We start from the raw sequence: 15,812 nt of genomic DNA on the forward strand, positions 1-15,812 counted from the left end.
AGTAACTGTAATGTTATGGCAATGCGGTTTCGGTCTTTGAGAATCACTCTTACTGATGTACAGAACTTTTCAATTGTGTTTTCTTGATAAAACAAGAATCATGAGAAGAGAAATTAGATATTAATAAATTAAATGTATCTCCATTCAGTCATGTTATTTTATTGAAATAAATCATCCATATGGTTTTCATTTTACCAATATGTCTGACTTTTATTCCAATGGAAAAGTGCAACCATCAACTGTATCAGGAACAGTAACAGGAAAGAATACAGTACAATTAGTCTATGCAGAATACTGATCTTGTTCATATGTTATATCAAATATGGTTGCTACAGTGCTTTTTTATTTATTTTTTTTTAGCTCATTTTAAACATTAAAGAGAAAGCATTTGAAGCTGAAATTCATACCAGTCTGCTGAGGTTGGACTGTTGCATCCTGAAAGGAATTAAGACGTTGGATGGAAAAATGGTAAAATAATGAAAATCAATTCATGTACCATGGTAAAAATGAGTTTCCAACCTCAGCTTTACACCTCCATTTAAACCTTAACGTAGTTGATTTAGATCCTCGTAAAGAGGACGCGTCAGGAAACTGTTTTTACTCCTCGTTACAGAGGTAGACTATCAAACAATCGCCTTTGGTACAGAAATCACTTTTCAAACTGTACTAGTGTCAATAAATTCAAGGCAAGTATAGGAACAGATTTTGCCTGGTTAAAAAGCTCGTAGTGCTAATCTTAGGAATGTACTCAAGCTTTTAGTACAAAGCAGCATTTTCTTTCTTTCTTTTTTAAACAATACACAAAATAAATAAGTTCAACCACCAGAATAAATATTAAATATTGTAGTGGTTGAAATGTAAGAATGACACACTTCTGCACAGGCCCCAAGTGTGCATGTATTTTTTTTTTTGTCATCAAATGTGAGTGCCGCTGAGGACAAAAGAGGATCCGATAGTGTTATGTCAGCTTTTCCGTTTTTTTTGTTTTTTTCCTCGTCAGCCATGTGCAAAAGCGTGTCCGGAAAATATTAAAACATGTAAAAAAACACTCAAATGGTAATAAAAAGGTGCAAGTACAAAGGTTTGCATATTTAAAAAAAGGGCTGAGTTGCCTGGGGCCTCGGGAGAAGAGCAGTTTCTGGAGCCCTGAGGATGTTAACCAAAGCTCGAAGTCACATCTATGCTGAAAATCACCTCGCTGTATTCCTCTGTCAGTTACACTTTCAACCCACTTCACTGTGGTTTCTGTACTGCTACTGCTACACGTGACATTCACTGTCCCTACAACTGTACTCTAAAACTCAAAGTAACATTTGAAAACACGTCTAAAACTTGTCTAAAACCGTCTTTTTCTATCCATTCTAGCTCTGCAAATCTCCTCAGGCCAACTCATGTTGTTGTAGGTGGAAAAAGCTGGAAGCCAGAGAGAGGCAGTGTAGTGTAGTGTGCTGTAGGTGGTGTGTAAGTGTACTGGAGAGAAATGTATGCGCAGTTGCCAGCGTGAGGGTTCGTAACATCAGACGTTGGCCAGTTCCTCAGCTTCGTCTCGGTTCTCGTTGATCTCGGCCAGCGTCCTGACGAAGCGCGTCCACTCGTCAGCCTTCGGCACGCAGATTTGCTGCAGAAAGACAAAGCACACAGTCGGCACGCCGGCGACGACTTGGAGAGACGGACCTCAAAAAGCATCAGAAGATAACTGAAGTGTAACCCCAGGGGTTTTCCCTACCATTATGAGGCTTAGGTGCACCACCCGAGCCGTTTAGGGCACCACCTGAGCCAAGTAAATGTAACCAAAATACTTTTTCTCACATCTAATGGTTGTAGTTGGTCCCCAGTGGATTTCTTCAGCAAACGTTGTCTTTGTCAAGCTTTTTGAGTGTTCATTTGTATTATCTGCTCTAGTTTTTCCACCGTTTTAGACACAGATAGGGCTGCACAATATATTGTTTTTTTTTAAATCTTCATTGCAATATCAACTGGTGCAATATACAAATCGCGAAAGGCTGCGACAGATCGCACAAGACACTCAGTGATGTTCTGTGTTTGCTGAAAGAAAAAAGCAGTAGAAAACTTCTTTTTTTAGTGGTTCCAATTTATATTCAATGTTCAATTTGTTCCATAGAAGAATGTTGGAAATTATTTCTGTTCATTTGTTTTAAATTCAACAAGCAATTTGTTGTATTTTAGAAGAAGACTAACCATCAGAAAGGCATAAGGAAGAAACACTTTAATTTATCTGTTTATTTATGGCAAGTAATGGTTATGGCAATCTTTATCGCGATATTCAACAAGGTTATCGCACATCACATATTCTCCTCATATGGTGCAGCCCTAGATACAGATATGGTAAGAATAATGGTCCAAAATGATGTGAAATTGCATTTTTTTTAATTCAAAAATATAATTTTTCTTGAGGGAGGACCCCTAAGACCCCTAAGCCCCATGCCAAATAAGTGCACCTACGTCTTCCACAAACCAAGGGAAATCACTGCTAAGTAAACAACATAACATAACATATAACAACATAACACGGGATGACGTCTCACCTCCCCTACGTCGTAGACCTGCACCTGTCCCTCCGAGTCCCCGGTGGCAATCTCTTTACCAGAGTGAGCCCATCTCACACGGTTCAGTGCTGAAGCCCCCTCCACACACACACTCGCGGTGGGAACCTTAAAAAAAACACACACAAGCTTACAAAAAGGCAGATTCACGGATGGTCAGCAGTGTTCCCACCACATGTTCATGTAGCTCATGGAATAATGTTAGGAATTTTAGCTCATAATGCTATGATTCATCTGTGCTTGAAGGACATTAAAAAAGAAATATGTTTATTTGCTTTATTAGTTTGATGAAGTAGTGGGATCGATCTTTGGTCTAAATCTCGGCAAGAAAGTGAAAAAGCATATTTCCCAAATTGGCAAACTTCCCTAAGGGCCACACTAGAAAATGAGAATCAGGTCAAGGGCCAGACACAGAGTTTCATATAGTCTTCTCACTTACAGTTTGGTCGACAAAAATGTCGAAGTAAATGCCAAAAACGTTTGGAAAAAGCGTCAAAAATGTCGGAAAAGAACGTTTATGAAAAGCGACAAAAAGGTAGGTGGGCCAAAATGTGTCGTGAACCTAAATGTATATAAGGGGCCGGATCAAAATTAGCAAGGGGCCGGATTTGGCCCGCGGGCCTTGAGTTTGACACGTGTGCTTTAAAAGGGTGAAATGAAGGTCTTGGGTTTCAGGGCATTGCGTGTGTGCGTACTTCTGTGTCATTGTTGAGGTTCCACAGGTCCAGACGTCCAGCTAGGTCCACGCAAGCAAACAGAGCAGGGTGTGTCGGAGACCACATGGCATCGTAGACGTAGTCACAACTGTCCTCGAACGAGTACAACGGACGGGTGCTCTGTGTGGAGGAACGGGAAGGAGAACAGAGGAATAAATGGATTCACGTATAAGAAACGGGACGAACGGTGCGTCTTGTAGCAGAGCAGCTTGGGAGCGTCTCACCTTAGTGCTCCAGAGTTTGACGGTCCAGTCGAAAGAGGAGGAGATGAAGAGATGCGAGAAGTCAACGGGTCCTCCGGCACTGTGACAGCTCAGCCCGGTGACAGGGCCGTGATGGCCCTCAAACACCTCAGTGATGCCCGCCTTACTGTAACACACACATCCAAATAACTGGAAGTAACATAACCCCCACTGTTCCCTTTTTCTCTTACGTCCACCCGGCTCGCAGTCCCCTACTGGCGGCTAAAAAACTGCCGCAGGTAGCCGGCGTCCCGGAGCTCTGTAGCGGCTAAATACAACCAGCAACTGCTGGCACTCTATGGCACTATAGACTGTTCGTGTTACAGCGCTTTACTTAGTTTAAAATACTTCTATTTTAGGTATATAATGGTCCATTGGTGAAGTAGATGATCACTTTAAGGGGGAATACATTTTGTCACCACCGGGGATAAAAATAATCCAGCAGAGGCAGGGATATGTAGACCAGAAAGGGGGAAATCCCATGCATCCCCCCAGCAAATTGCAAGTGTACAATGTATGATACTTGGTAATAGAGCCCGACTGATTTATCGCCCGATATTAGGCATTTTCCAAACTATCAGTATCAGCATTTATAATGGCCGATAAATGTTTCTGTTTTTTTTTTTAAATATTAATTTATCAGAATCATTTATAATGACAAATAAATGATTCTGATAAATCAATAAATAAAAAAGAAAGTAAAAATGGACGAAACACCCCACCTCCCTGTTGGCAACACTCTTTGATTTGTTTTTTTGTTGTTATTGTGTTTTTGTTCAAAGGACTTTAAGTTTCATATGTTAAGTTTGTATTTTATACATTTTATTTATCATAACTTTAATATATTTGGATGTTCCTCTGTTCTGTTATGACAATAAAAACAACAATTGTATTTTTAAACTGCATTATCATATTATTTTAGTGAGGACTCATAAATAACTACAAATAACTAATCTAATCTGTTTATGTTTTGTTACGCGTTTCTGAATTAAAAAAAAAAAATATATATATATATATATATATATATCGGAATATCGGATTTTTAAATCACCAAATATTTGTATCGATATCGGCCTTAAAAATCCTTTATCGGTCGGGCTCTACTCTGTACATGTTGACTTAAAAAGTTCAATAACAAATCAATTCTAATAATAACTGTGAGGAGTTCTACTAATTACTTGACTTCTCCCAAAGGCTTTTCCAGCATGCAGGGTTTCCCACACATAGACTAATTTGTGGCGGTGCGCCACACAATCAACACCGGCCGCCACATATTACGTTTCGCTATAATTCAAAAAAAGAAAAAAAAGAAAGCTATTTAAAACACGCAGCGTATTCATTCAGCTGCATTTCCTTTCCCTGCTCTCCTCCGTCTCTCGGTCGCTCTCGTGTCGCGTCTCTCACACACTCTCTCACACTCTCTCACACTCTCACTCACACTCTCACACACTCACTCACACTCACACTCACACTCACACTCACACTCACACTCACACTCACTCACTCCTCACTCACACTCACACTCTCACTCTCACACTCTCACACTCTCACACTCACACACACACACACACACACACACACACACACACACACACACACACACACACACACACACACACACACACACACACACACACACACACACACACACACACACACACACACAATCCCTCCCCACCGCGCCACAAATTGCTTTCTAAACGGTGGGAAACACTGAGCATGTGTTGGAAGTCACAGTTTGCTTTCACATCCTGGGTGGAAACCAAACAAGACAGTTGGTGCTGATGAGGACAGAGGACCGAGGTCCCTCACCTCCCGTGGCGACAGGCCGTGTAGACCGAGCCGTCCTCGCTCCCCACCACAAAGTTGTTCACGTCGCCCAGAGGGAAGGCCATGGAGGTGACAGCCACCGCTTTGCTCTGTTTGAACACCAGCTCCAGACTGTCCTGCAGGGATGAAAAAACACGCAGACTCAGACTCTGCCGTCTGATATTTAGGACAGCATGTCTGTGCGTCATCCAATAAGAGTTCAACGTACCTGGGGCTGGGAGAGCATGTCCAGGCTCCAGGAGCACATTTTGCCATCAGTGGAAATGCTGATCAGGTTGTTAGCATTTTGGGTTCCTACCACGTTCACGCAGTAGACTGGGTGCTGGACACAGCAGAGCACAGTTAGAGGAGTTAGACAACATACATGTACCAGGAAAAGTCAGCCAGATGTAAAGAGAAAAAACGCTGGCTGGAAAACTACCACAAAAAAATACACTTATTAGAAGAACTTTGTGAGACATTATGGTTGGGTGCCGTTGACAATTTTCCGGTACTTGTGTAATAACAAAAACATTTATTTCAGTGGGGAAACCTCTGAATTGCAATATATATATATTTTTTTTTATTTAGAAATTTTACACACTAGACAAAATAAAACCCCTCCCTCTCCCTTCCCAAAGCTGTCCCTACAACCTTAAATCATGAAATCAAATAATTGTTTATTTCTTACACTGCACTGCAACTTTTATTCTTGTATTTGTATCTTATTCTATTTTAGCCTGCTTTTAGTTTCTATATCTCTTTAAGGACTGTTTTTAGTTGCGCTAAAATGTGCTAACAAAAAAAAAGTTGCTGTTGTGCCTGTCTCAGAGGAAGTGTAACAGCAGATCTTGCAGCGAGTGTCGCCTGCGTGGAGTTTTGAAAAGTGTATATATATAATTTGGGCAATTTGGGCATTTTAGACCTTTATTTGGATAGGACAGCTTATACTTGAAAGGGGAGAGAGAAGGGGAATGACATGCAGCAAAGGGCCGCAGGTCGGCATCGAACCTGCGGCCGAGGAGTAAACCTCTATATATGGGCGCCCGCTCTACCAGGTGCGCTAACTAGGCGCCGGCACCAATTGATTTAACGTAAATTGGTACTCAGTAGTACCGACGTATCCGGTCGGTACCCTAAAAGGTACAGAGTTTGTTACCCAACCCTAGTGGACATAAAGGTGTGTGAGCTCCAGTGCCTTACTGTGTGTGCAGCTGCGGACAGGGGGGTTCTCTGGACAGGGGTGCGCTTGTTGCTCCTGTTGTCCCATAAGACAATCTGTCCGGAGTACGTCCCACCCACCACCAGGTTGGGGTGGAACTTTGCAAACCCGGCTGACATCACCTCTGACTGGAAGAAATGCAATTTAAATACATCCACTTCTGCCTAAGCATTTAGTTGTAATAATCTTAAAACAATATATTTTGTGATGTGAACTCTCCTTAAAAAAAAGGAGAATTCCGGTTGATTTCAACACGTAGCTCTGTTGTTTGTGGTCACGGAGTGCTGTCAGTAGCGAGAAAAATGAAAATAATCGGTTTTGCCTACACCGAGTTATGCTCCTGCTACGTTTTGGACTATTGGATTGTGTGAGTTTTCTTGCTACTGACAGCACTCCGTGACCACAAACAGAGCTACGTGTTGAAAATCGACCGGAATTCTCCTTCTCCTAAGATAATGTCTTTATGTCAGTGGTTTGTAGCACAATTGCATGTGAATTCTTTCCTTACCTGGCAGTGGAAGATGTACTCAGGTGTGGCCTTCTTGTACTTCAGGTTCCAGACCAGTGCCACTCCATCAGGCTCATGGGGAGCGTCCTCGTTGTTGTTATATGAAGCCACCAGCAGCTCTGGATACTGAGAGGAACATAGTAGAGCTGTCAATCTTCCTCTATAATACTATACTATATACATTTGAGATTCTTTTTTTAATATTCAAAAAATATTTGAATATTTAATGCTCAATTGCAGCCTGTTAAATATGTTCTACACTACTCAGGCTTATGCATTGTCAATGCCACTTCAAGCATGTGGTTGTTGTTACACGTTCTGTCCACTAGAGGGACATGCAGCTTTGTTTCCATTGGTTTTCCACCACGAGCATACGGCGACAAACACAAATCAACAGAGAACTCTGGAATGAAACATTATCTAACAAGTGAAGGAGCTCTGTTGTGAAGTCTAACGGTGCTCAGTTAGCACAATGACAACATGTTAGGAAGCACAGCCCAAACCATTTGTCATAAACTAGGTAAGTAACAAACTTTGCTAACATTAGGCATTAATAACAAAGCCAAACGGTGCTGTTACTACTATTTTAGTGATTTATAAGCAAGCTGTTCCCAGCAGACTGTCACGTTACTGAGAATACAGCTGTAAGAAGATAATATGATGTGGAAGCTAACTCTGACAGCTGTAGGGGAGCTAACATATGTGTGTGTGTGTGTGTGTGTGTGTGTGTGTGTGTGTGTGTGAATCACACACGCGGGTAGGTCAAGGCGAGAAGAGGGAGATTAGCTAACGTTAGCCAACATATTTATATAAAAAAAAAAAGTCACATTCGAATAGTATTGATTTTTTTACTATTCAAATTATATTGGAATTTCGGTATTCGTTCCAACAGCCCTAGAACATAGCAGTCGATTACAGTAGAAGAAGCAGTGAAGCAACGAAATAATAATTTAAAGTCCAATTCATGCTTCTGTGTTAAATCAAGGCCGTAGGTACACGGAGATACGGACCCTATGCTAGACCCTACTCCGTAGCCTGACATGCACCTCTCAAAACATTTAACTCAAGGTGACGCAGACCGCAACAACTGTGATTGGTCCGCTCGGCCGTGGCTTGGTAGCATTGCATTTCCCTCTACTAGTTTCCTGGTTCTACTGCTCCGAAGCTAATCCCGGTCACTCGCTCACTCTCTCTACCACACACTCCCCACGCGCACACACCATAGACCGTATATAATGGACCAACAGATCCCGTTGCTCTGGACGGAGACCAGTGAAGGCTATTAGAAGCACTTTTCCGGTGATGGCCAGCTTTACTGCGCAGCCTCCAACTGAGAGAGACAATGTAAATGTGACGTGAGCAACGTGTCTGAAAGTTGTAAATCTTCTGGTAGCTGTGCCAAGAGAAATCTCAATCATTCCCAATCTTACAGAGACGGAGAGTGTAGGTATATGTAAGGAGATAACATGGGCACAGGCTAATTATTGCTAACTAAAATGATAGTTAACATTAGTAATTAAAAGGTATAGTGGAGGATTTTCCTTTTTGTACTTTTTGAAAAAATGCACATGCGCAACACTCGCCTATTAAACATGTGCACGAGAGTGCACTGTTTACAAGTTGCTGTCGGCATGGCTCATACAAGCCTACTTTCCAAAAGAAGATTTGCACTTTTTCACAAATTGAGATATTTATCGTGTGTGCGCGGTGCGTGACTTGTGCCAGGGCTAGCATCGCTAATCATAGCTTACATCAACTTTTACTAGCAGTGATTTTAAATGGATTTCTCCAAATAGCATGCCAAACTTTACCTGTGGAGTAGAAACTTTACGACGGAGGCATCAGTGGGAAGCCCAACCTGTGCTTTTAGCGCACGCCAGCGTGTGAAATATTCTCCCAAAAGCTTCAATGCTTCAATGAATGGCTGAAACCGTAGCTCAAGCTCACCACACATACACCTGAAAGCTAGGGACGTGCACGTACGACGGCATTTACGTAAACCTATATCACCAGAAGGATTGACAACTAGGAGGACCAATAGTCTTGATGATCCACCCGGAAAAAGAAAATCCTCCACTATACCTTAAAACCTAAACAGCTCATGTAAGTCAAAACTGCCTCTGAGCTTATCCTGTACTATACGGTAATTCCTCTACTATGTGACACAATCGTCAAAATGAATGCTAGTCAGTGGAATGCTAACGGGAGGTGATGGCTAGGTAGCATCAAAATGGCGCCATAGGAGGTTCGAGTTCTGAAGCGAAGCTTACCCCCTTGGCGCACACACACACACACACACACACACACACACACACACACACACACACACACACACACACACGCCCTGCTTTTCTCTTAAAGAGATAGGCGCACACACCAACGCACAAGTGTAAACTTCAGCCCACTTACATGGGCTACGGCGAAAGTTCTATGTGGAACCTCTGCAGAAGCATAAATCCCGCTTAAGAGTCACAATTTAATCAGCTTAGTATTCACAGATGACTTTCAGTCAGTCCGTTTTCACTGAACCCCTACCGAGGGTGCGGTGTTGGACGTTGTAATAGGATTAATTTCTCTGTAGGGAGCAGTAACAAACAAAAAACCCACCTGAGGTGACCAGTCCAGACAGGTGACCACTCTGTTTTTAGTCCAGCGCTCATCTGCAAACTGTCTGTTCAGAACCAGCTTTGCACCTGCCTGCAAATCACTGCGAGAGACCAAAAGAAGAAGAAGATTATCAACCCTGCCTAACCATCTGTCAATCATTCAACTTCGATCTCCATTATTTACACATTTTTTCTTTCATGTGCCTCACCCCTCCTTATCTTCTAGGTCTCTGCCACTGTAGTCGAAGCAGACGTCCACGTGCTCAGCCAGAGCTCTCTCCACAATTCTGCTGCCTCGCTCAAAAAACGATAGGAATTCCTCGGAGTGCAGGACCTGCAGTTTCTCTTCTTCTGTCAGCTCTTTGGGAGTGTCTATACACAGAGAATTGTATATAGAGATACAGAAAAGAAATGATCTTGCTTACTGGTAACATTGTGCTGGATAGACAGAAATATGCAAAAAAAAAAAAAAAAATCAGTACTGGTAAATTGAGACTATTATTTCCCATTAATCTATTACAGCACAGTGGATTGCAGGCACACTTATTGGGATCTGTGGCATCAACAGCCAGCTCACACTCAGAGATTACATGTTACAAACTTCTGTCCTTACCCTCCTCCTGCTCTTTGTGTTCATCTTTCTCATCCTGGGTTTCCTCTGCTGTTGGGGGAGCAGTTGTATCCTCATCCTCTTCCTCATCTTGAACACACACACACACACACACACACACACACACACACACACACACACACACACACACACACACACACACACACACACACACACACACACACACACACACACACACACACACACACACACAACTTAGTTTATTTTTCCATTTTGATTAAGTCAAGGTTAAAGGTTGGGAAAACACCTATATGTGTATGTTTGTTTACCTGCTTTTTGATCGGTGTGTGTCAGTGCCTCGGTGGTGGGTGTCTGTGTTTCTTTGGAGTAGGACACCATTTCCTTTGGGACAAAGTCCACCTGGGTCACTTTGGACATTCCCAGCCTCACTGCTCCACGTCTACACACACACAGACACACACACACACACACACACACACACACACACACACACACACACACACACACACACACACACACACACACACACACACACACACACACAATAGTAGAAATAAGCACACACGTACAAAGGTTTGCATTACGAAGCAGAACTGAATGCAATATTTACATGTAGAGACATAAATAATGATGTACAGACATAATATTGATGAAACCACAAAAAACTGAATAAAGTTGGAAGACAAGCTAAAGGAGAGAGGAGGAGCAGTACCCCATCAGCTCAGAGTCGGAGTGGAGTTGCAGAGTAGAGGGGTCAGGATCCCAATGCAATGTCCTAATACAGCCAAACCACCAGATGGCGTTAGTTAGAGAAAGACAGGACAGACAGACAGAAAGAAAGAAAGAAAGAAAGAAAAAGGGAAAAAAAAAAGAGGATGAAACCAAACACAAAAGACAGGCAAAAGGGAAGCCAATCAAGAGATGGGAAAGACAGAGAGAGAGAAGAACGGAGTGCGTGTTAATTGAGAAACGTCAGCGTGCCGGTAAAAAGGCAAAAGAGGAGACAGGTCAGAATTCATCAAGTATATTTACCATGGTAATACACACACTCGGCATGCAGGTACAAACCACAATTACGTTTAACAAACAATCCCTACACACACACACACACACACACACACACACACACACACACACACACACACACACACACACACACACACACACACACACACACACACACACACACACACACACACACACACACACACACACACACACACACACACACACACACACACACACACACACACACACACACACACACCTTGGTCCTGCGTTTCCGTCCCCAGAATCTTGGCTTCCTGCATCGCTGCCCACTGATTTGTTGGAGGGAGACATGGGGGCGGGGACTAGGTAGTGAAACAGACACGTATCTTCTGTTACTACCCTCAGGGGCTGAGCTGTAAGTGCATGTTTGCAAGTGTGTGAGTCAACAGGTGAGTGAGTGAGTGAGTGAGAAAGGGAGGGAGGTATGGAAGTGTGTGAATGAGTTTGCATGCAGTAAGGAGGACAAAAAGACAGACAAAGGGGAGAGAAGAGAGAATGAAAATAAATGGCAGGCAGGTTTTAGGTGGCATGCACAAACAACAGTTAACAACATGTACAATGTTGAGATATAGTGAGAGGTGGACAGAAGTGGCAGTGACAGACACCAAGCTAGTCCAACAAGTTAGAGGAGCCTTTCATAAACACTGCAAATTCCATCAAGCAAACCACCAGAACATTCTGGAAGATAAGTGAGGGTGAAAGCTAAAAAAAAGAAGCATGCAAGCATTGTGTGTTTACCGTGGGCTATGTCAGGGGTGATACCGACACTCTGCAGCAGCGCCTCTGCCTCCCTCCTCTTCCTCTCGAGGTCAGAGTCTTCATGACCAGCTGAGGACCCCGCCTCAACGCCACGCTTTGAGTCTCCCTACAGAGTACAGCACACGCTAAAAACAAAGCAGAAGCCCAGCAGGTTCTTCGGCGATAAATGAAATTAGGTGTTTTAAAGTTATTGTTTCCACCGCTTACATCCTTCTTTTTCTTCTCCTCTTCTTTTCTCTTCTTCTCCTCTCGAATCTGGGCGATCCGTTGCTTCTTCCTCTCCAGTTCAGCCTTCAGCTCACTCTTGTCAGACATACTGCAGGAGGAAGAGAAGACGTTACAGGACAGAAGAGACTCTTCAAGAAATACATCATTCCTACCTTTTGTTTTTTCGCTTTGACTTCTGAGTTATTTGATTATAGTTCATTTATTTGCTTCACTTATTATAAACCCTGACCAGAACCCCTCAACTAAATATCTTGCAAGTGGGATAATAAATCCATTTTAAGGGATCCTTGAAGTATGACATTATTATGATCATATGATCTCCCTAAGTGCCCTGTGAGTCCATGTGAGCATTGAGGTGCATCATATCTATAAACTAATTTATGAATCAGCCCTGCGACCGTTTAAGTAGGGCTGGGCGATATGGAGAAAATCAAATATCACGATATTTTTGACCAAATACCTCGATATCGATAACGATAGTGTAGTGTTGACTATTGGTGCTTTCACAAAATATTTACACAATGAGATTTTTGATAAATAATCATCAGTAATGTGGATATAATGACTAAGTGGGCAAAGGTAAATAATAGAACAGTTGCCACAATCTGGTAAGTTCAGAAAATGACATCACTTTACTGTAATGCAGCCTTTAAAACCAGGAAAAGACAACACTTATGCCATATAACGATATCCAAAATCTAAGACGATATCTAGTCTCATATCACGATATAATATTGATATATTGCCCACCTCTACGTTTAAGCCACACAACTCAGTTCAAAGTCAATTGCAAATGCTTCAAAACTACACTGCAGATCTAGCCTGGTTGACACCAGACCTTTCTCAGTTGTAACTGAGAGTGGGTCTGGGGAAGGGTCATTCACAGCCCATTTCCAAAGGGGGCATCACCAACGGACGCCGCTCAAATGCCTCTGGGCGCAATTGGATAGTCCTTCAACCAATCAGACCAACGATCCGGGTGACGTAGCAGCGACAGTGGCATACACGGGTTGCTGCGCTTCGGCGGCCATCATGTTGAATGTAAACAAAAAGCTGCTCGCCGTCGCTGCGCTATCGTCATCGTGTAAAGCCCGCCTCAGCGGCTGTGATTGGTGCCTCCATTTGGAAACATTGGAAATGGGCTTGAATGGACTCTTGGCCAGACTGACTTGCAGAGCAAATCTCAAATTTGCCGGAAGTTCGTCAGGGTTTTCCCAGGCTACTGCAGATCTATTTTAGAGCCAAAATGATTAGCTGATTAATCGATTAACCGAAAATGGAGAAAACAAATAAAAAAGTAATAACTGGTTGCAGCCCTACTCTATTTGATGCAATTTTATCTTTATTTTATCATGTAGAAACACTTTAATTGCTTTGACATTTTAATTGTGTACTAAAAAGAAGCTTTTTTTCTGGCTTGCTTCTTCCAGAGGCCAAGCTGGTCAAAAACACTTTTTAATTAAACATAAGCACTAGAATCAGTTTTTCCAGGATGCAAAGCTGCAAACTCCGCATAGGCCTATCAGCGCTGCAATATCCAGACTCTGATGTTTGGACCAGTAGTTTTGCATTATTACACCGTAGCCCTGGGCCTATCATACTGGTAACATGTGAACACCAGCCAGCTATTGATAACAATGTTCTCTTTATCTGTTTTCTCCATAATGACACGCCTGACTGTGGGGGTGTATTATTCCAAAAAATATACAGACTAAATTGAAGCTATTAGGCTGGGTAATTTATTATGAATCCCTCAGTTGTATTTACAAATAAATATTCTCAGTTTATTAGACTCTATAAGTTACATATTAAAAGTCAGAGCACGCACGCACGCGCGCACACACACACGCGCGCACACACACACACGCACGCTACATTCTTAAAATCACTGTTTCAGATTTTTGAAAGCTTTATTCTATTTGTGAAATGCAATAAAAGGGCGAGTTCAATGATTGTTTTTGCATAAAGACCACATTGGGCCAGATCCAGATCAAGACTACATTGTCCTAAAGAGGCTAAAGATTATTCAATTCCCTTTATTGTGAAATTGATGTGTGTGTGTGTGTGTGTGTGGGGGGGGAGCAGTGGCATCTCACTTTTTGCATTTTCACAAATATAATAAAGCTTTCACAAATCTCAAAGTGGGTTTCAGACAGCTTGGATAAATAGCTATAGCTACCTAAAAACAAGCTTTCACAAAAGTAAGAGGTGCAAAAAAAACAGAGGGTCAGTCGTTCAGCAAAGTAAGTTCCCTTAACTTTCCTCTTAACCTTAGCGAACTGTCCAATAGGGAAGCTGCGAATCGGAAGCTAAGTTCAGCGTCGTTACAAACCGGTCATAATGATGTGCTAAGGCTAATCCTATTATGTTGTTAGATTTGTGCCGTGAGTGTTCAGAAACAGATGGACAACCGAGACGCTCCAACCGCTGTCATACTAACCGCAGATAAAAAAATAAATAAAACTAGATATTCTTCATCATAAATCGCTTATTTAGTGAACGCCTCACGTTATAAAAGGCTTTCAACTGGGTCAATTATCTGTCAAACATTTTTATAATCTAGCTAATTAACGGCTACACTGTCAACACAGAGGGCTAACGTTAGCATGCTAAAGGTAATCTCCATGGTACCCGGCGGGCCTAACTGTCACAATAAGCGACTAACGGTAGCGTCTTAAACCAACGCCCGAGCCTCTCTGCTTTACTGTCCGTCTACTGGCACGTATACAAGCAACACAGTTATGGAGGCATGATAAAATACCTGATATCAGACGTTAAATTTAGGTAGACAGATGACGATATAATCCAGTTTTGTATGCGTTAGGTCCGAAGCTTAGACTGTATTAACATTAACAGTCTACGGTCTGAAGAGAAGGGATGGTGGTGGAGACTGATGATGCTGGAAGAAGAGAGCCAGGCCAGTAGTTTACTCCGCCGCGAAGAAGAACGGCCGTTAAAGTAGAGTCCCCCTACTGGCAGGAGGAGATACATTTTCCTGGAGAATTTCCCTGTTTGATGAGTTGTGTTAATCTATTATATAACCATCCACTGTTTGTCGGCGGCAGTCATGGAAAAAGTATTTCAATCCTTTATTTAAGAAAAATTATTATTCTACAAAAATAATCCATCACACATAAAGTTCTGCATTAAAAGCTGAAAGTAAAAGTAGGCCTACATGCCTTATTAGAGAAAAATATAGAAGAGAGAATAATAGGCTAAGTATTGATTATTGAGTGTCAAATGATTATACTACTGGATAATTATTACTAATGTGTTAACACGTATGCAGCATTTTAACGTTGCTGCTTCCTGTAATGGAGCCAATTTAGCCACTTTATATAGTAGTGTTTGGTTGTTTCAAATATGTCTTCCGATTTTAATAACTTATTTCAAGAAAAACCTTAATCTTCAAAGTAACTACCAACTATAACTGTTGAATATGTGGGGGGAAACAATCAAATGTTAGCAGGGAATAAAGTGATTTAATTTTCAAACCAATGCAAATAACACGCTAAA

General features: G+C 42.0%; 1 protein-coding gene across 4 annotated transcripts; it reads right to left on the reverse strand.

Moving 5' to 3' along the window:
• Window positions 1–139: 139 nt before the first annotated feature.
• LOC114565566 (cytoplasmic dynein 1 intermediate chain 2) lies at window positions 140–15,240 on the reverse strand. Of its 4 annotated transcripts, none has more exons than XM_028593698.1 (17): window positions 15,058–15,240; window positions 12,276–12,384; window positions 12,048–12,174; window positions 11,527–11,611; window positions 10,972–11,034; window positions 10,568–10,698; window positions 10,281–10,367; window positions 9,877–10,039; window positions 9,669–9,768; window positions 7,062–7,187; window positions 6,535–6,681; window positions 5,561–5,674; window positions 5,335–5,468; window positions 3,505–3,649; window positions 3,260–3,400; window positions 2,547–2,672; window positions 140–1,618 (listed from the first exon to the last, which is right to left on the reverse strand). In XM_028593698.1, exons 2-17 carry the CDS (start codon window positions 12,381–12,383, stop codon window positions 1,517–1,519), a joined length of 1,899 nt encoding a protein of 632 aa, XP_028449499.1. In that variant the 5' UTR covers window position 12,384; window positions 15,058–15,240; the 3' UTR covers window positions 140–1,516. The 4 variants fall into 4 exon arrangements, with proteins under 4 accessions (XP_028449499.1, XP_028449498.1, XP_028449501.1 ...); XM_028593697.1 differs by having other exon boundaries at window positions 11,527–11,662; XM_028593700.1 differs by lacking the exon at window positions 10,972–11,034.
• Between the last annotated feature and the right edge of the window lie 572 nt (window positions 15,241–15,812).

This window comes from Perca flavescens, chromosome 12 (genome assembly GCF_004354835.1).
Source record: "Perca flavescens isolate YP-PL-M2 chromosome 12, PFLA_1.0, whole genome shotgun sequence".
Classification (NCBI taxonomy): domain Eukaryota; kingdom Metazoa; phylum Chordata; class Actinopteri; order Perciformes; family Percidae; genus Perca; species Perca flavescens.

Coding starts and splice junctions, on each gene's coding strand:
- LOC114565566 (XM_028593697.1), bottom strand. CDS start 12,383: ATGTCTGACAAGAGTGAGCTGAAGGCTGAACTGGAGAGGAAGAAGCAA. Junction 9,769..9,876: donor GACCTAGAAGATAAGGAGGG/GTGAGGCACATG, acceptor GGTCTCTCGCAG/TGATTTGCAGGCAGGTGCAA. Junction 3,401..3,504: donor TCAAACTCTGGAGCACTAAG/GTGAGACGCTCC, acceptor TCCTCCACACAG/AGCACCCGTCCGTTGTACTC.